The following is a 21,238-nucleotide window of genomic DNA, read 5'->3' on the forward strand; positions in this document are numbered from 1 at the left end:
AATTTGGAGATGTTCAAATGATAAAATATGAAAAGTTCTGAGCATGAGCATTATGATTACAGTGCTCAGAAAAATTATTTTTTCACTGTTTAAATCTCAGAGTTATGAAAATTTACTGAAATAATTGACAAATGATTGAAAGCATGTCTTACACCCCTCATTGATTCCAAATCCCTAAATAGAGATGAAACCATCTCTTGGGAAGCTCCTACCAGGGAATTAGCAGTTGAACAAGCTTGTTGGTTAGGAAAAAAAAAAAAAAAAAGAAGGGCCAGTTTTTGCATACATATTGAATGTACACAGCTAAAAGCCAATTTTTACAGTATAGTTTTATTCCCCACCAGTATTTTACCTGCGCTATATAGGTTCTTCAATCTTATTGTTAGTGTATTTTTTCTCTGCTTTAAAAAAAAACTTTAAATTTTGTATTATAGTATAGTTGATTAACAATGTTGTGTTAGTTTCAGTTGTACAGCAGAGTGTTTCAGTTATACATATACATGTGTCTATTCTTTTTCAAATGCTTTTCCATTTAGGTTATTACATAACATTGAGCAGTGTTCTTATGCTATACAGTAGGTCCTTGCTGGTTATCCATTTAAAATATAGCAGTGTATACATGTCAGTCCCAAACTCGCTATCTCTCTGTTTTGGTTTTAATAACTAGACTGACACTTAACATGTATTCTTACAAGGTGCAATTGTAAGTATTAATTCGTTAGTAAAATGCCTTTTGAACTGCTCAGATGAAAGTCCCCATATAAATAGCAAATGTTGTTTGTGTTGTTGTTGACTCATTATGTGCATTTTGTCTACTGGCACTGTCTTTTAAGACCCTGAGACCCGTAGTTTACAATTTTAAGATGTTTCCTTTCAAGATAGAATATGATTAAAATATTTAATGTAAGGAAATAATTTAATTTCTCTACCAAAGAATGCTGCTACTGCTAAGTCACTTCAGTCGTGTCCAACTCTGTGCGACCCCATAGACGGCAGCCCACCAGGCTCCCCTGTCCCTGGGATTCTCCAGGCAAGAACACCGGAGTGGGTTGCCATTTCCTTCTCCAGTGCATGAAAGTGAAAAGTGAAAAGTGAAAGTGAAGTCGCTCAGTCGTGTCTGACTCTTAGCGACCCCATGGACTGCAGCCTACCAGGCTCCTCTGCCCATGGGATTTTCCAGGCAAGAGTACTGGAGTGGGGTGCCATTGCCTTCTCCTACCAAAGAATAATTCCTCTTAAATAACAGATCCATGAAAAAGGGAGTATTTGTTTATATATAACACTTCTGACTAGACCTAACATCTCTGTAAAATAACCCACATAATTCTAAAGGTCAGAATACGCAGACAGGTATTTATAAACTGACTTTTTATGGACCACTTAGAAGACTTCTGGCTTTTCACTGCTAGAGTATTGATTCTGTTAGTTTTAAGTTGTCTTGTGACCATGGAGTCCCAACCAGGGGAGAGTTGTCAATGTCTGAAATTTTTGGTTGTATTGTTTGTGGGGCGCTTCTGGTATCTAGTGGGTAGAGCCCATGGCTACTGCTAACCCTGCTACAATATATAGGGTAGCCCCACATACTCCCAACAATGAATTATCTGGCCCAAAATGTCAACAGTGCCATGTTTGAGAAATTTACAGACTACTCTTTATATAGAACTTTTAAAATTCATCTTCAGCAATTATCTTTTCTCCCAGGTTGGTGTGTATTGTTAATTCTTAATCCCTCCTAGATCTCTTCAAAAGATGGCATTGTGGGAAGAACAGGAGCTGGAAAAAGTTCCTTCATCGCTGCCCTTCTTAGATTGTCAGAGCCTGAAGGTAGCATTTGGATTGATGGGATCAAGACAACCAGTATTGGACTTCATGATTTAAGGAAGAAAATGTCAGTTGCACCTCAGGTAAGCACATCAGAGCATTCTCAGATGTTCTTTTAATAAAGTATATAAGTTTAATTGCTTTTAATTTGATTTTTATTTTCAAGTTACATGAAAAGGTTGATCCTTATTTTCCCAATAGAGCACATTTTTAGCATCAGGTTGTTTCAACAGACATTTTCATCAGATACCATATTTTCTTTGTTCATTCGTTAGTTTTGTGTGCATGCGATTTGATAACTTACTGAGATAGATTTCTGGACTCAGTCTCCCTCAGTTGCCACAACTTTATCCACTGATAACCACATAATTCTGAGAATAAAAGGATAAATGGTTTGTCTAGTGCTGGAGAGGTCTCTATAGGGAAACATGACTTTTAAGTGTTTTACAGATGGAGTTTTGCTGTAGGAAATGAGGACATCATTTCAAAGATGATTATCTCCTTGGAGGACTTTCTGTGAAACTGTTGAGTTTTGAGAATTACAGGGTATATAGATGCTGGGAAGACTTTAGGCAGTATAGAATAGTGAGGTAGAGCATGTAACTGAGAAATCTGTCTCTATGTACCTCAGCTTTCTCTGTCTTACAAGGTAACTAAGAGTACCAATCCCTTGAGCCGAGGTGACTAAGTGTGAAGTGCTTCACATAGACCCAGATGTGACTGCTGTGATGGTGGAGCTTGGAATTGGCCATTGGCCAGTCTTTTCCTGGACTCTGATTCTGTTTTCTTTTCTTCTGCATCTTAAAGAAGTATAATTTTCAGGGAGTGTTTTGGAGACTGGATTATATGCACAATAGACACGTCTGTCATTCCTTGTGGTTAATTCACTCAACATAATTCGGTGAATATTTACTGAGAAAATACTATCCTCTAGGCATATAGCCAAGGGCAGCCTAGATTCTGTGTCCTCATCTTCCATCCTGCACTCTGTTTTGACAAACTCACTGATTAAAAAAAAAAAAAAAGAATTTGAATTTTGTAATATACTCGATAATCATCTGCTCATCAAAGGAAGCTCAGAAAAATTACCTTCTTGAGATGAAAAACAGAGAGAGGATGAGACCAAATGAGCCAGGCAATTGTGCTTCCTGGAATGTGGTTGTAATGTGCCCTGAAATGCCTGTTTATTGGGAAGCGTATAGAACATGGCACCCAAAGGAAAGGAGAATGTGGGCTTGGGTACAGCTGTTGCTACCTACCCATGACCTCTAAAATACCTGGAATTACTCTAAGTACTTTTGAAACCAAGATATTCTTTTCAGACTACAGTGAGATGCCACCTCACAACCTTTAAGATGTCTACTCTGACAGAAAAGAGAGAGAGAAAGAGAATAACAAGTGTTGGCAAAGATGTAAAGAAATTAGAAACCTTATTCATTGCTTGTAGGAATGTAAAATAGTAGAGCCACTATGGAAATCAAGTTGGTGTTTACTCAGGAAAGTTAAAGATAGAATTGTCATATGACCTAGCAATCCTACTTTAGAGTAGAAAGCCAAAAAGAATAGGCATAAAGGTCTTGAAGAGATACCTCTACATGCACGTTATAACAGCATTATTCTCAACAGCAAAAAGGTGGAGGCACCCAAGAGTCCATTGACAGATGAATCAATAAAGTGTAGTGTATATACATAGAGTTGAATATTATTTGGCCTTATAAAAGAAGAAAATTCTGACACATGCTATAATACAGATGAACCTTGAGGAAATTAAACTAAGTGGAATAAGCCAGTCACAAAGGACAAACACTGTATGACTCTACTAATAGGAGGTACCTAGAGTACTGAATTCATGGATACAGGATGTAGAATGGTGGGTGCCAGAAGCTGCTGGGAAAGGGGAGTTGTTTAATGGGTATAGATTTTTAGTTCTGCCAGATGAAAGGAGATCTGTGGCTGGAAGGTGGTGATGGTTGTACAACCGTGTGAATGTAATTAATACCACTGAACTGTGCACTTAAAAGTGGTTAAGCTAGTAAATTTTATGTGTATTTTTCTACAATTAAAACAATTTTTATTCGAAGGTGTTCATTCAGGAAAATATGGAAGAAATTTTTACCACATTCAGTCCCCAGGGGGGTTCAGGATGGGGAACACATGTACGCCTGTGGCGGATTCATGTTGATATCTGGCAGAACTAATACAATATTGTAAAGTAATTAGCCTCCAATTAAAATAAATAAATTTAAATTAAAAAATAAATTTATATTAAAAAATTTCTTCTGGCTATTAGATTTATGACTTGTGGTTACAGTAGAAAATAAATGAGCTTAGATTCCCAAGTTTTATGTTTTGATGGTATTCCTCTCTGAAGTAGCCAAGTGAGATGATCAGCTAACAGAAAAAAAGGGCATGTGTGTAATGTCCTTGGATACAAGGCTTTAAAAACATGCCCTACATTATTTTTAATCCTTCTCAATAGGAAAAAAGTTGTATGCTTGTGTACATAAAATAACACTATAAGTAAATATCATTAGATTATTCTTGGCTCTGCTAATAATGTTTGGAAGCACATCTGAACAAATACCAAGCAAACCTTTGCATCAACATGTTTTGGTTCTGTCCTGTTGGTTTCCACCCTTCCTTTGAATATGCCCTATATGCACACTCCAGACAGCATGCTTACAAAATAGTCCTAAGCTTTGTATCCATGATTCTTGCCTTGGGAACCCTATCGATGGTATGGAAAGGCAAAATGATAGGACACTGAAAGATGAACTCCCCGGGTCAGTAGGTGCCCAGTATGCTACTGCAGATCAGTAGAGAACTAACTCCAGAAAGAATGAAGAGATGGAGCCAAAGCAAAAACAACACCCAGTTGTGGATGTGACTGGTAATAGAAGCAAGGTCTGATGCTGTAAAGAGCAATATTGCATAGGACCCTGGAATGTTAGGTCCATGAATCAAGGCAAATTGGAAGTGGTCAAACAGGAGATGACAAGAGTGAACATTGACATTCTAGGAATGAGTGAACTAAGATGGACTGGAATGGGTGAATTTGACTAAGATGACAGTATATCTACTACTGTGGGCAAGAATCCCTTAAATGGAGTAGCCATCGTGGTCAACAAAAGAGCCCAAAATGCAGTACTTGGATGCAATCTCAAAAATGACAGAATGATCTCTGTTTGTTTCCAAGGCAGACCATTCAATATCACTGTAATCCAGGTCTATGCCCCGACCATTAATGCTGAAGAAGCTGTAGTTGAACAGTTCTAACAAGACCTACAACACCTTTTAGAACTAACATCCAAAAAAGAAGTTATTGAGGTCTGGAATGCAAAAGTAAGAAGTCAAGAAACACCTGGAGTAACAGGCAAATTTGGCCTTGGAGTACAGAATGAAGCAGGGCGAAAGCTAATACAGTTCTGCCAAGAGAACACACTGATCACAGCAAATACTTTCTTCCAACAACACAAGAGAAGACTCTACACATGGACGTCACCAGATGGCCAACACCGAAATCAGATTGATCATATTCTTTGCAACCAAAGATGGAGAAGCTCTATACAGTCAGCAAAAACAAGACCAGGAGCTGACTGTGGCTCAGATCATGAACTCCTTATTGCCAAATTCAGACTTAAATTGAAGACAGTAAGGTAAACCACTACATCATTCAGGTATAATGTAAATCAAATCCCTTACAACTATACAGTAGAAGTGAGAAATAGATTTAGGGGACTAGATCTGATAGACACAGTTCCTGATGAACTATGGATGGAGGTTCTTGATTTTGTACAGGAGATAGGGATTAAGATCATCCCTAAGAAAAAGAAATGCAAAAAAGCAAAATGCCTGTCTGAGGAGCACTTACAAATAGCTGTGAAAAGAAGAGAAGCAAAAAGCAAAGGAGAAAAGGAAAGATATACCCATTTGAATGCACAGTTCCAAAGAATAGCAAGGAGAGATAAGGAAGCCTCCCTCAGTGATCAGTGCAAAGAAATATAGAAAAACAATATAATGGGAAAGACTAGAGATCTCTTCAAGAAAATTAGAGATACCAAGGGAACATTTCATGCAAAGATGGGCTCAATAAAGGACAAAAATGGTATGGACCTAACAGAAGCAGAAGATATTAAGAAGAGGTGGTAAGAATACACAAAAGAACTGTAAAAAAAAGATCCTTACAACCCAGATAATCATTATGGTGTGATCACTCACCTAGAGCCAGACATCCTGGAATGTGAAGTCAAGTGGGCCTTAGGAAGTATCACTACAAACAAAGGTAGTGGAGGTGATGGAATTCCAGTTGAGCTATTTCAAATTCTAAAAGATGATGCTGTGAAAGTTCTGCACTCAATATGTCAGCAAATTTGGAAAACTCAGCAGTTGCCACAGGACTGGAAAAGTTGTTTTCATTCCAATCCCAAAGAAAGGCAATGCCGAAGAATGTTCAGACTACCACACAATTGCACTCATCTCACACACTAGTAAAGTAATGTTCAAAATTCTCCAAGCCAGGCTTCAAAGGTACATGAACTGTGAACTTCAAGACTGTCAAGCTGGATTTAGAAAAGGCAGAGAAACCAGAGATCAAATTGCCAACATCCACTGGATCATCGGAAAAGCAAGAGACTTCCAAAAATCATCTATTTCTGCTTTATTGACTATGCCAAAACCTTTGACTGTGTGGATCACAATAAACTGTGGAAAATCCTGAAAGAGATGGGAATACCAAACCACTTAACCTGCCTCTTGAGAAACCTATATGCAGGTCAGGAAGCACCAGTTAGAACTGGACATGGAATAAAAGACTGGTTCCAAATAGGAAAAGGAGTATGTCAAGGCTGTATATTGTCACCCTGCTTAGTTAACTTATATGCAGAGTACATCATTAGAAAACCTGGGCTGGATGAAGCACAAGCTGGAATCAAGATTGCCAAGAAATCTTGATCAAGAAATATCAATAACCTCAGATATGCAGATGACACCACCCTTACGGCAGAAAATGAAAAGAACTAAAGAGCCTCTTCATGAAAGAGAAAGAGAAAAGTGAAAAAGTTGGCTTAAAACTCAACATTCAGAAATCTAAAATCATGGCATCTGGTCCCATCACTTCATGGCAAATAGATGGGGAAACAGTGGGAACAGTGACAGACTTTATTTTGGGGGGCTCCAAAATCACTGCAGATGGTGATTGCAGCCATGAAATTAAAAGACACTTACTCCTTGGAAGGAAAGTTATGACCAACCTAGACAGCATATTAGAAAGCAGAGACATTACTTTACCAACGAAGATCCATCTTGTCAAGGCTATGGTTTTTCCAGTAGTCATGTATGGATGTGAGTGTTGGACTATAAGGAAAGTTAAGTGCAGAAGAATTGATCCTTTTGAGCTGTGATATTGTGGAGGACTCTTGAGAGTCTCTTGAACTGCATAGACCATACTAAAGGAGATCAGTCCTGAGTGTTCCATGGAAGACTGATGCTGAAGCCCAAACTCCAATACTTTGGCCACCTGATGTGTAGAGCTGACTCATTTGAAAAGACCTTGATGCTGGGAAAGATTGAGAACAGGAGGAAAAGGGGACAACAGAGGATGAGATGGTTGAATAGCTCACTGACTCAACAGAGATGAGTTTGGGTAAACTCCAGGAGTTGGTGACGGGCAGTGAGGCCTGGCGTGCTTTGGGTCATGGGGTCATGAAGAGTCAGGCATGACTGAGTAACTGAACTGAACTTGTATCCATGTACATTCCACGTTATATGCCTTTTTCTCCAAAGTGCAATGTTGGTTGATCAAAGAGAGAAAATCTAGAGAGAACTTGCAATGTGTAAAGGATCCCAGGAAACCATTCAGAAGGCAGAGAGGGCTAGAATGTTTAAAAGTGCAGACCAAGCGTCAACGTGACCCATAGTTTTACTCCTGCTCTGCCTCATATGACTGTGGGACCTTGACGATGTCACCTGGCTGCATCCTTAAATCAGGTCTGGGAATCATTGTCACACAGATTTGCTGTGAAGATGTAACTGGGTGCAAAGATGTTTGTGCCTGTGTCTAGTGCTTAGGAAAGTTCAGTCAATAAGAACTATTGTTATTCTTAAGGATCAGGGCACAGACATTTGGGTATTATTTTTCTTAAGTAAAAAGAGTAGCACCTTCTGGAGTGACTTTACTCTTCAATTTCTGCTTATATGTTTATAGTCCTTGGTTATTTTCTTTATTGTTACAATATTAACTAAATTGTTTTTATAAATATAAATAGTAAAGCAAAGAAACAAAGAACACAGTAGGAATTTTGGGGAAAAGTGTAACAGAGAAATGTATCTGATGTTTTCCACCAAGAGCAAGAAGACAGACTAGCATTTTTTTGTACTTTGATTTCTGGCTCCCCTCCCACCAGCTTCTCTCCTGATCACCACCTTGTACACACTGGCACTTTCTTATTTACTTGCTTATACCCCAAGACCTCTGGCCTTCTCAGTCCACCTCACACTGTCAACTCTTTTCTTCCTTTCCTTGAGAACAGAGCCTATATGTCTCATGTCTGTTCCTCTAGTGCTTGTTACAATCTCTGCCAAATTACATGAGTATTGGTGATTCCTAACGTCTGTGGAATCATTAACATGTCTTAGCCACTTATCCTACCACTTCCTGCTTAATCCTCACAATTCTTTTGTTATCCTTACAGATTTAAAAATTGAGTCACTGGGAGTTTATCCCACTTATCAAGTAAGGGACAGAGTCAGGATTTATTTTGTGTGTGTCTGTTTATTTTTTTAAATTGAAGCACAGTTGATTCACAGTGTTTCAGTAGTACAGCCGAGAGGTTCAGTTATATATATTTATATGTATAATTTTATATAAATATATATTTATATATACTTATATATATAATTGTTATAAATACATGTATTTATATATACATTATATATATGCATGTATATACACACATATACATATATCATAGGTTATTATAAGATATTACAAATAATTCCCTGTTCTATCAATAGATCCTTTTTACCTATTTTGTATATAGTAGTGTGTATCTGTTATTATGAGATTTCTAATTTGTCCCTCCCTATCTCTTTTCCTTTGGTAGCCATTATTTGTTTTCTACATCTGTGTGTCTATTTCTGGGTTGTAAATAAGTTAATTTCTATCATTTTTTAAGACTCCATATATAAGTGATCTCATGTGATGTTTGTCTTTCTCTGTCTGACTTATTTCACTTAGCCTGACAATCTCTGGGTACTTCCTTGTTGCTACAAGTGGCATTGTTTGGTTCGTTTATATGGCTGATAATCCATTGTGTGTTCATGTGTGTGTATACCCCACATCTTCTTTATCCATTCATCTGTCCATGGAGATATCTTGGCTGTTGTTAAGTAGTTCTGCTGTGAACACTCAGGTGTATGTATCTCTTTGAATAAGGGTTTTTATCTTTTCCGGATATATGCTGAGGATTAGAGTTGTTGGATCACATGGGAACTCTTTTTCTGCTTTTTAAGGAACCTCCGCATTGTTTTCCATAATAGCTGCACCAGTTTACATTCCCACCAACAGTGTAGGAAGCTACCCTTTCTCCACACCCTTGCCAGCATTTATTATTTGCCGACTTTTTCATGATGGCCATTCTGACCAGTGTGAAGTCATACCTCATTGTAGTTTTGATCTGCATTTCTCTAATAATTAGTGATGTCGAGTATCTTTTCATATGCCTTTCGGCCATCTGTATTTTTCTTTGGAGAAATGTCTCTTTAGATCTTTGGTCCATTTTTTGATTGGGTTGTTTGTGTCTTTGATATTGAGCTGTATAAGCTGTTGTATATACAGAAATCTCTTGCATTTATATAGGCTAAAAACAAAGTATCAGAAAGAGAAATTAGGGAATCAACCTTATTGGCTATCATGTCAAAGGGGGAAAAAATAAAAACAATGCTAGGAATAACTAGGAATAAACCTACTTAAGAAGGCAAAAGACCCTTAATCTATAAGACACTGATGAAAGAAATTGAGGACAATAAAAACAGATGAAAAGATATACTGTGTTCTTAGATTGAAAGGATCAATATTGTTAAAAATGACAAAACTATACAGTGCAATTTACAGATTCAGTGCAATCCCTATCAAATTACCAATGGCATTTTTCACAGAACTAGAACAAAAGAAAATTAAAAAAAAATTTTTATATGGAAACAGAAAAGACCTCAAATAGCCAAAAACATCTTGAGAAAGAAGAACATGGCTGGAGGATTCACAGTCTCTGACTTCCGACTGTACTACAGAGACACAATAATGAAAAGTATGTTCCTGTCACAGAAACCAGGCACACAGATTAATGGAACAGGTTAAGAAACCCAAATATAAACCATGCACTTATGGTCAGTTAATCTAAGACAAAAGAGGTAAGAATATGTAATGGACAAAAGACAGTTTCTTCAATAAATAGTGCTGGAAAATCTGGGCAACTATATGTAAAAGAATGAAATTAGAAATTTCTCTAATAACATAGACAAAAATAAAGTCAAAATAAATTATAAAGACCTAAAGATTTGTAAGACAAGATCCTAGAGGAAAACATAGAATACTCTTTGACATAAATCACAGCAATATATTCTTGGATCTGTCCCCTAAAGTCATGGAAACAAAAGCAAAAATAAAGGGGACCTAGTTAAAAGAATTTGAAGCACCAAGTAAACCATAAATAAAACTGAAAAGACAGCCTCTGGAAAGGAAGAAAATATTTGCAAATGTTGCAACCAACAAGGTATTAATTTCCAAAATATACTAACAGGATCCAAATTTAAACAGATTCCCAACTCCAGAGCCTGGGCAGCAAATTACTCTGCTTGTGCTTTCAAGTGACTGTTGAATGTGGTCCATGGACAATTGATTTGTATCGTGATTCATGTGCCTCCGTGTGCATACACACACACACACACACACACACACACACACACACACACAGGAATAAAAATTTCACAAATAACATTACTCTTGCTCTGTGCTCTGATATTTTCTGTGATGCCAGTTCTATTCTAGTTCACATAAATGACAAAATGATGGTCATGAGGCACAAAATTGACTTCCTGATCCATTCTTTGCACCTGCATTTTGACAAACACTGTCCCTCACTGTCCCCCTGCTGGGGGCTTCTGGTCCATGTTAGCATCACAGCAGGAGCTTCCCTGTTATTCCAGATTCTCAGAGCAGCCCTGCAAGGCTAACCCCAGTTTGCAGTAAGTCTTGGAAAGATTAATAATTTACCCTGAGTCTAATAACAAATGAGCAGTAAAATCAGAACTGAGAATTGTCTGACTCCAAGTTTATTTTTTTCAATAAATGTTAGTCGAACCAAATTATGTTCTCATCAGATATTTTCCTGAATTTTTTTTAAACATAACATTTTATGTTAAAAAATCCTCAAAAGGATTCCCCAAACCATAACAAAGTGAGTAAGTATGGAGCAAAGCCAGAAGATACTACTACTACTGCCCTGTCCCTTATTTGGACAGCATCAGTTTTTTTTGAAATGAGTTTATTTATTTTTGTGCCTTGTGCTAATAAGTGTCAGGAGAACATACTCAAACTCGTACCCCTCCCCAGTTAAGAGCCCATTGTCTTTACAATGTCTTACTGGCTCAGACGTGAAGAAAGTCTGTTGGTTTGGTTACATGAAGTTAAGTTGTCTAAGTGCAGAAAACTTAAATCTCTCTTCCCCCCAAATGAGTAGGAAGCAGTGATGCTTGTGTTTCAACACCCTAATTTAGGGAAGCTGAGAGCAGACTCTGCAGAAGGGGAGCCCAGTGCTCTTTCTTTGAGTTGCCCCACTCAGGTGAGCCACTCACAAAATGAACTCGCATCATCTTCCCTGGCTGTCTGCTCCCTGTGATTCTTGGAGCAGCAGCGAGCTTCTGGGGTCCTTTCTCTACCTCTCTCCCAGGCTCATCCCACCATCCTGCTGACTTCGCATGAGCAGATCAGAATTGGGGGAGATGGGATAGCAGCAAGGACCTGGGTAGGAACCAGAGACAGGGGAGTGGGGACATAGACCATCAGTCCTCGAGGCTCTTTTGAAGATGAATACTGTGTTTTAAAGAAGGTACTCAGTTTGTGTTCAAAATTCAGAAATGAGCAAACTTCCTAAGTTATTTCCTTGAACAGAACAGAACAGGTAGGATATATGTTCATCCTTTGTGCTGAGGATCTGAAGTAGTTAAATATGTTTCTCAGAAAGAACACTGATTGAGATTATGTTCAGGGAGCAGCTGCATATCTGAAAGGATCTGGAAAATGAAGTGAAGATGGAGAAAAGAGGAGTATTGGGGAACAGCTTCCCCTTGTCTGGCCATGTCATCTGTTTTAACCTCATGGGAACAACTGAAGGATGAAAAATTGCCTGCATGTAGGAATCTTACTGTTGATAATTACAAACAGTAAAAAAGTTTTGTGTAAATCTGAAGTAGAATGATGGTTCCCCTAACAAGGAAATCTTACCATTGCACAGATGGTTGTTTGGTCTTGGTCCTAAATTCAAGAATTTTAAGGGGGACCTTAAATTTGGGTCTCCAGAGTTTTCAGTTCAGTAATCATTTTGAAATGTATGAGCAGTGATTTCACCAGTTTAGAGGCATATTGGCCACGTAATCAACTTTGTGCAATAAAGCTCCTGTATGTCTTGTTAATTTTGGATTTTGCTTAGGGATACACATTTTTTGGTGGCACACCCTGAGTCTTCTGCATTCATTTCTCTCTCACCAGACTTAAAACAGAGACATATTGAAAGAAGGTACAGGAGGACATTAGAGTGTCATTCTTCTTCATTACTAGGGAAAAGAAATGTCTGTCTTCTTCATCTTCTCAGGCTTTTATGAAGTGAGGAGGAAAGTCCAGCCCCAAGGCCAGGCAGGATTTTGAAGCTGGTGATTCCAAGCAGTTCCGGGCACTTGTGGAAGCATCCTCTTGTTCTCACATGTGTGCCTCCCCTTGTTCTGCCCCCTTCACCAAAAGGAGCCTGTTGGGCTCTTCTCTGCTGCCCATATTCTTGTGGCCTGACTTACTAGAGCCTTCCAGAGGAAAATGTAAATGGTCTACAGGAGTTTTTGAACAAGATTCTCTCTTGAAACTTGAAAAAAATGAAAGGAATGTGAAGTTGCTCAATTGTATCGGACTCTTTGAGAACCGGTGGACTGTAGCCTACCAGGCTCCTCGGTCCATGGGATTCTCCAGGCAAGAATACTGGAATGGGTTGCCATTTCCTTCTCCAGGGGATCTTCCCAACCCTGGGATCGAAACCGGGTCTCCCGCATTGCAGGCAGACGCTTTACCCTCTAAGCCACCAGGGAAGTCCTGAAACTTGGAGGGACACATACATTTCTAGGGTAATTTACTTGTGGCTCTTCCAAAAGTTGAACAGGAAAAGTTATTTGAACAATTTTATTATGACCCAGGAGGCTCTGGAGGCTCTGTGAGGCAGGTCATCCTGATGCACAGGTGAGAGAATGTGGGGATCAGGTTGATGTAGGATCCAAGGAGATCTCTCCTTGGACAGAGATGCTGCAGACCCCAGGAGCTGACTTCTCTTTGCACGTGTTAGGATGTTCTTTCACACAAATGGAGAGATTCCATATCCTAGAAGACTGACCAGTGGAGAAAAGAGCCTAGTTTATTCAGTGCCAGTGTGTAAATACTTAATGGTTTTGCTTTGAGGCACAAACCTCAACTAATCATGCTATTGATATTTCCCAGTCACACTAAGATTGACAATTAGTTTATGTAGATCTTGATGTAAAGTTTTTCCAGTGATTATATCCTCAGTTTGCGTGTGTGTGCTTAAGCCCATGGTCCCAGGAAGCCTTTTTTTTTTTTTTTTTTAAAGAATCAAATCCTCCTTTCTTTTCTTCAGGTTTTTTCTTAAGATAAAAAACTTCTGCAACATTTTTTCTTCTGTTAATAGTCAATAGTCTGGAGGATATTTTGTAGCATGCTTTGTACATGGAAAATTATTTTATAGATAATGTTTTCTAAATATACATTTGCAATTTTATTATTAATAATTACATTAAATTTTGATGTTTTATATTTTAATTCTGTTCTATAAGCGTTGGGATATAATGAAAATAGGTTAAGTTAATAACATTCAGTATTTTGGGGTATTTAGGAACCTGTTTTATTCACTGGAACAATGAGGAACAATCTGGATCCTTTTAATGAACATACAGATGAAGAACTGTGGAATGCCTTAGAAGAGGTGATTTATTAATATTAAATATAATTAATTGTTAGTACCATGCATGTACATTTAGAGCATTGCAGGTAATTAAGAGGAGCTTAACAGTTTAACTGACTTTGTTTACCTCCTAGAAGAACATTGGTAACATGTGTACAGTTACAATGTTTATTAATTGATGATGATGAAAACCAACAATATAATGCCATGTTTCCATTTTAGCTTTTTCCTTATAACCTTGAATGACTAGACACATTATCTTGTCCTTTGCAGAGCACTAAATTAGACGTTAAAGCTGTGGGATCAAATTCTACTGGTGATCTAGTGATGTAATTACCCTAATTACCCTCCAGTGTTCATTTTATTCCTCTGGTCTTAGGGAACATCCACTAAGTGGAGACAATAGTAGATTTTCATTATTAACTGAAAGATGTGAATGAGATCAGGTCAATAAAATGAGGAAGTTTCATAGTAAAATGTCTATAAAAGTATATTTTATAGTTGGAATGTGAGAAGAAGACAGAAAAAAGAGATACACGCAGTCATGTCTGACTCTGCAAACCCACAGACTGTAGCCTGCCTGGCTCCTCTGTCCATGAGACTCTCCAGGCAAGAATACTGGAGTGGGTTGCCATTCCGTCCTCCAGGGGATCTCCCCAACCCAGTAATCAAACCTGAGTCTCCCATACTGCAGGCAGATTCTTTATTGTCTGAGTCACCAGGGAAGCCCTGGAATGTGAGAATGATTATTTATTGGTGATTATGTCATTTTAATGCTGAAGCATGACTGCAGGTACAGAACCCTGGAGAATATGCTGACCTTTTGTATGGAGAGGTTCATTTCTTGAGAATTTTCTGTCATTTGTGTCATGTTTTATCTTGCCCCACTTCTTTGAATTTCCTTACCCTTGCATGAAACATTTTTGACTATTATCTTGCTGTTGGTTTGAATATTTAATGCAAATTATTTTGTGTATTTGCCCTCGTTTTACAAATTAATTCTACTGTGGGCAGAAACTCTAGACTTCTAAACTATAGACAGTCTTTGAATTTTTCATAGGACCTAGCTCAGTCTTTTGCTTCTAAAAAGTAAGCACACACATTCCTATATACTAACAATGAAAGATCAGAAAGAGAAATTAGGAAACAATCCCATTACCATTGCAACAAAAAGAATAAAATACATAAGAGCAAACCTACTTAAGGAGGCAATGCCAAAGAATGCTCCAACTACAGCACAATTGCACTCATCTCACACGCAAGTAAAGTAATGCACAAAATTCTCCAAGCCAGGCTTCAACAATACATGAACTGTGAGCTTCCAGATGTTCAAGCTGGTTTTAGGAAAGGCAGAGGAACCAGAGATCAAATTGCCAACATTCGCTGGATCATGGAGAAAGCAAGAGAGTTCCAGAAAAACATATACTTTCTGCTTTATTGACTATGCCAAAGCCTTTGACTGTGTGAATCACAATAAACAGTGGAAAATTCTGAAAGAGATGGGAATACCAGACTACCTGACCTGCCTTGTGAGAAACCTGTATGCAGGTCAGGAAGCACCAGTTAGAACTGGACATGAAACAACAGACTGGTTCCAAATATGAAAAGGAGTACGTCAAGGCTGTATATTGTCACCCTGCTTATTTAACTTCTATGCAGAGAACATCATGAGCAACGCTGGGATGGAGAAAGCACAAGCTGGAATCAAGACTGACAGGATAAATATCAATAACCTCAGATATGTGGATGACACCACCCTTATGGCAGAAAGTAAAGAGGAACTAAAATGCCTCTTGATGAAAGTGAAAGAGGAGAGTGAAAAAGTTGGCTTAACACTCAACATTCAGAAAACGAAGATCATGGCATCTGGTCCCATCAGTTCAGTTCAGTCTCTCAGTCATGCCAGACTCTTTGCGACCTCATGAATCGCAGCACACCAGGCCTCCCTGTCCATCACCAACTCCCGGAGTTCACCCAGACTTGCATCCATCAAGTCAGTGATGCCATCCAGCCATCTCATCCTTGGTCGTCCCCATCTCCTCCTGCCCCCAATCCTTCCCAGCATCAGAGTCTTTTCCAATGAGTCAACTCTTCACATGAGGTGGCCAAAGTACTGGAGTTTCAGCTTTAGCATCATTCCTTCCAAAGAAATCCCAGGGTTGATCTCCTTCAGAATGGACTGGTTGGATCTCCTTGCAGCCCAAGGGACTCTCAAGAGTCTTCTCCAACACCACAGTTCAAAAGCATCAATTCTTCAGCGCTCAGCCCTCTTCACAGTCCAACTCTCACATCCATACATGACTACTGGAAAACCATAGCCTTGACTAGACAGACCATAGCCAGCAAACTAATGTCTCTGCTTTTGAATATGCTGTCTAGGTTGGTCATAACTTTTCTTCCAAGGAGTAAGCATCTTTTAATTTCATGGCTGCAGTCACCATCTGCAGTGATTTTGGAGCCCTCCAAAATAAAGTCTGACACTGTTTCCACTTTCTCCATCTATTTCCCATGGAGTGATGGGACCGGATGCCATGATCTTCGTTTTCTGAATGTTGAGCTTTAAGCCATCACTTCATGGAAAATAGATGGGGAAACAGTGCCAGACTTTATTTTTCTGGGCTCCAAAATCACTGCAGATGGTGACTGCAGCCATGAAATTAAAAGACGCTTACTCCTTGGAAGAAAAGTTATGACCAACCTAGATAGTATATTGAAAAGCAGAGACATTACTTTGCCAACAAAGGCCCATCTAGTCAAGGCTATGGTTTTTCAAGTGGTCATGTATCGATGTGAGAGTTCGGCTGTGAAGAAAGCTGAGCGCTGAAGAATTGATGCTTTTGAACTGTGGTGTTGGAGAAGACTCTTGAGAGTCCCTTGGACTGCAAGGAGATCCAACCAGTCCATTCTAAAGGAGATCAATCTTGGGTGTTCTTTGGAAGGACTGATGCTAAAGCTGAAACTGCAATACTTTGGCCACCTCATGCGAAGAGTTGACTCATTGGAAAAGACTCTGATGCTGGGAGGGATTGAGGGCAGGAGGAGAAGGGGATGACAGAGAATGAGATGGGTGGATGGCATCACCGACTCGATGGACTTGAGTTTGCGTGAACTCTGGCAGTTGGTGATGGACAGGGAGGTCTGGTGTGCTGCAATTCATGGGATCACAAAGAGTCAGACACTACTGAGCAACTGAATTGAACTGAACTGCCCTGAAGAAGGCAAAAGATCAGTACTCAGAAAACTGTAATTTACTGACAAAGGAAACCAAAGTTGACATAAACAGATTGAAAGGTATATTCTTGGATTTGAAGAATCTATATTGTGAAAATGGCTATACTACCCCAAGAATCTACAGATTCAATACAATCCCTGTCAAATTAGCAGTGACATTTTTCATAGAATTAGGGCAAAAATTTTTACAATTTGTATGGAAACACAAAGAAATCTTAAGAAAGGAAATATGAAGCTGGGGTTTAGGTTCCTTGATTTCAGACTACATTATTAAGTTGGCCAAAAATTTCATTACATAAGATATTATAGAAAGACCCAAATGAGCTCTTTGACAAATTCAATGCAGAGCCACAGTAGTCAAGATGGAATGGTACTGGCACGAAAAAAGAACAGCAATATAGATCAATGGAACAGTAGAGAAAGCCCAGAGATAAACTCATATACCTATGGTCACCTAATCTACGACAAAGGAGGTAAGAATATAGAATGGAGAAAAGACATCTCTTCAGTAAGTGGTGCTGGGAAAATTGGATGGCTACATTGAAAAGAATGAAATTAAAATACTCCCTAATGCCATATTGGAGAAAGAAATGGCAACCCATTCCAGTATTCTTGCCTAGAGAATCCCGTGGACAGAGGAGCCTGGTGGGCTGCTGTCCATAGGGTCGCACAGAGTCGGACACGACTGAAGTGACTTAGCATGCATGCATGCATGCATTGGAGAAGGAAATGGCAACCCACTCCAGTATTCTTGCCTGGAGAATCCCAGGGACAGAGGAGCCTGGTGGGCTTCCGTCTATGTGGTCTCACAGAGTCAGACACGACTGAAGTGACTTAGCAGCAGCAGCAGCTAATACCATATACAAAAATAAACTCAAAATGGATTAAAGACGTAAATATAAGACCATACCCAATAAAACTCTTAGAGAAAACAAAGGAAAAACACTCTTTGACATAAATAACTACCAAATTTTTTTATTGCTCTCTTCATTTCAGAGTAGTGTGGCATAGTGTTTTAAATTTTCTTTTTGTTGTTGTTTCACAAATCTGAGTAACTGTTTGTGTTGTTTTGAATTGATGTATTTGTCATTTAGTGTTACCCTTCCAGGCAAGCTCTGAAGTCTAATATGTAAATGAGCCTTTACTGTGAGCAGGCTGATTTGGATGGAGGTCATGGCAACCCACTCCAGTGTTCTTGCCTGGAGAATCCCAGGGATGGGGGAGCCTGGTGGGCTGCTGTCTATGGGGTCACACAGAGTTGGACATGACTGAAGTGACTTAGCAGCAGCAGCAGCAGCATACATTTCTAGCCAGAAATTCTGGTTTCTGAAAGATGTCAGCATTAAGTCTTTACACACCCACGTGGCTTTTCAGCAACGTGAGGATTTTGTTTTCCTAAATTGGACCAATTGCTTTACCTTTTCGTGCCCCAAAAGAAGTGCACCTCTGATTTCATTTAAGTCTTTGAGTCTATAGTGAAATTCTAGAAGAGAAGAGGGGAGAGTAGTTAACTATCAAATGTAATAAAAGATAGGATGATCCACTGATCTTGCTGAAGAATGCTGAAGAAGCTGCAGTTGAAAGTGAACCAGGAGAGTGAAAAAGTTGGCTTAAAACTCAACATTCAAAAAACGAAGATCATGGCATCTGGTCCCATCCCTTCATGGAAAATAGATGGGGGAACAATGGAAACACTGAAAGAATTTATTTTGGGGAGCTCCAAAATCACTGCAGATGGTGACTGCAGCCATGAAATTAAAAGATGCTAGCTCCTTGGATAAAAAGCTGTGACCAACCTCAACAGCATATTACTTTAAATATTACATTATTTTGCCAACAAAGTTCCATCTAGTCAAAGCTATGATTTTTCTAGTAGTCATGTAAGAGGTGGACTATAAAGAAAGCTGAATGGCAAAGAATTGATACTTTTGAATGTGGTGTTGGAGAAAACACTTGAGAGTCCCTTGAACTGCAAGGAAATCCAACCAGTCCATCCTAAAGGAAATCAGTCCTGAATATTCACTGGTAGGACTGATGCTGAAGCTGAAACTCCAATACTTTGGCCACCTCATGCAAAGAACTGACTCATTGGAAAAGACTCTGATGCTGGGAAAGATTGAAGGCAGGAAGAGAGGGGGGTGACAGAGGATGAGATGGTTGGATGGCATCACTGACTTGACAGACATGAATTTGAGTAAGCTCCGGATGTTGGTGATGGACAGGGAAGCCTGGCATTGTGTAGTCCATGGAGTCGCAAAGAGTAGGACATGACTGAGTGACTGAACTGAATTGAGCTAACTGATCTTGAGTTCACAGGACAGATTTAATGGTGAAATTATGACATCTTAAGAAAAATAGTGGAAGTACTGGTAAATTATTTTTCTGTTTGTTTCCCAGCTGATATATTTTTTCACAGATTCTCAGGTAGAAAAATTACTCTAGAATTTTAGAATACATTGTTCCATGGACAGACTTTTATCTTTTATCTAAATTCTAAAAATGATGAAGTGGTAGAAGGGGTAGATAATACTAAGATCTACCTTTATTTAAACTTCATTTGGAGCTTTCTATAAAAAGAAATAGACGTGAGTCTATTTCAAAAGTGAAGTATGTGGTTTCCGTATACTGCTTCTGGAATTTACCATGTTAACTTTGCTAATATCACTTAGAAAAATCATCCCATCATTTTTTTTCTCTAGGAATTGCTTCTTTATGACTGTTTTAAAGAAAACCTACCAAATCTTTCATTGAAAGCATACATATGTGATAAAGAAAAATTCCTGAAGAAGTAGAATAATAGGGTGATTTATCACTCTAAGTGTGTGTGTGTGCATGCTTGATCATGTCTGACTTTTTTTGACCCTCTGTGGAACTATAGCCCACCAGACTCATCTGTCCATGGAGTTTTCCAGGCAAGAAATACTGGAGTGGGTTGCTGTTTCCTCCTCCAGAGGGTCTTCCCAAACCAGGAATTGAACCCACATCTCTTGCATCTCCTGCGTTTGGCAGGAGGATTCATAACCACTGTACCACCTGGAAAGTCTGTCACTCTAAGAGGTGATCACTAAATCAGTGAGGTCAAATTTTTATATGAACTCAAAACCATCATTATTAGTGTGTAAGTGGTGCCAAACTGGACATGTGAACCCAAACTCAGAGGTGGCCTGAGAGTGAGTAGGAGGGAACCATTATGTTTTCCTCCTTTAAAGTCCTCTAGTTCTGTTTCCTCCTTCTTCCTTGGGAGAGATGGACATTCAGAAGGGAGGCAGTCCAATAGATGCTGCAGATCTCATCATGATTATTTTTCAAAATATGCTGAGAATACATTTTTCATATAGTATAATCTAGCCACCTGAGTATAAATTGACAAAATTCATCAGTTAATTAGTGCTGATTGGGGCACTAAGAAGCAAGATAATGCCACAAGTATAACATGAATGCACCGGAAGAGGAAGCATCTTATTACTCAAAGGTTAAAAGAGCACAGTAGAATGAAGCTCTCGAAATGAATCACCAATGCGTCACTTCTGTTAAAAAAAAATGAAAACAAAACAGCTGGGATTCTGGGATTTGAAGTTAAGCATATGGTCTGTCCTGTCAAAACTGGGGAAGAAATCATGCAGTCAAGTGTTTGATGATGATATTGTCTCTGTTCGGAGAGAAGTGTGTCTCATCACACAGGAAACCGAGATGCAGAAACCTGGGCATCAGCAGCCTCTGCATCAGGAACCACGTGGTTCAGTCCTTGCAGTGGAGACAGGTCACATGTTTATTTCCGGGCCCTGTGTTAGGTGAACGGGCTCCCCTTTAGTTCATTTACTGCCAGTCCTGCTCTAGTAAAAGCTCTTCCCCATCTGTTGATTGCATTTCAGTGTCTCCTTCAGTCCACATCAGCCTTTCTTTTTGGAAAGTAAGAAGGTTCCACAAAATATAGAAACAGTCTGACATCCGTGTTG

The 21,238-nt window shown here is 39.0% G+C and overlaps 1 protein-coding gene across 2 annotated transcripts in view; it reads left to right on the plus strand.

Moving 5' to 3' along the window:
- LOC106991387 (ATP-binding cassette sub-family C member 4-like) overlaps nucleotides 1-21,238 on the plus strand; it is a 589,015-nt gene that overhangs the window by 113,594 nt on the left and 454,183 nt on the right. Inside the window, exons 26-27 of one of the 2 annotated variants that reach the window (XM_060394633.1) lie at nucleotides 1,737-1,904; nucleotides 13,983-14,072. The exons of the other annotated variant lie outside the window; for it this stretch is intronic. Of the exons in view, the coding sequence (XP_060250616.1) occupies nucleotides 1,737-1,904; nucleotides 13,983-14,072 (258 nt within the window). The remainder of the gene's footprint in view (nucleotides 1-1,736; nucleotides 1,905-13,982; nucleotides 14,073-21,238) is intronic. 2 annotated transcript variants of the gene reach the window in all.

This window comes from Ovis aries, chromosome 10, assembly GCF_016772045.2.
Source record: "Ovis aries strain OAR_USU_Benz2616 breed Rambouillet chromosome 10, ARS-UI_Ramb_v3.0, whole genome shotgun sequence".
NCBI lineage: Eukaryota > Metazoa > Chordata > Mammalia > Artiodactyla > Bovidae > Ovis > Ovis aries.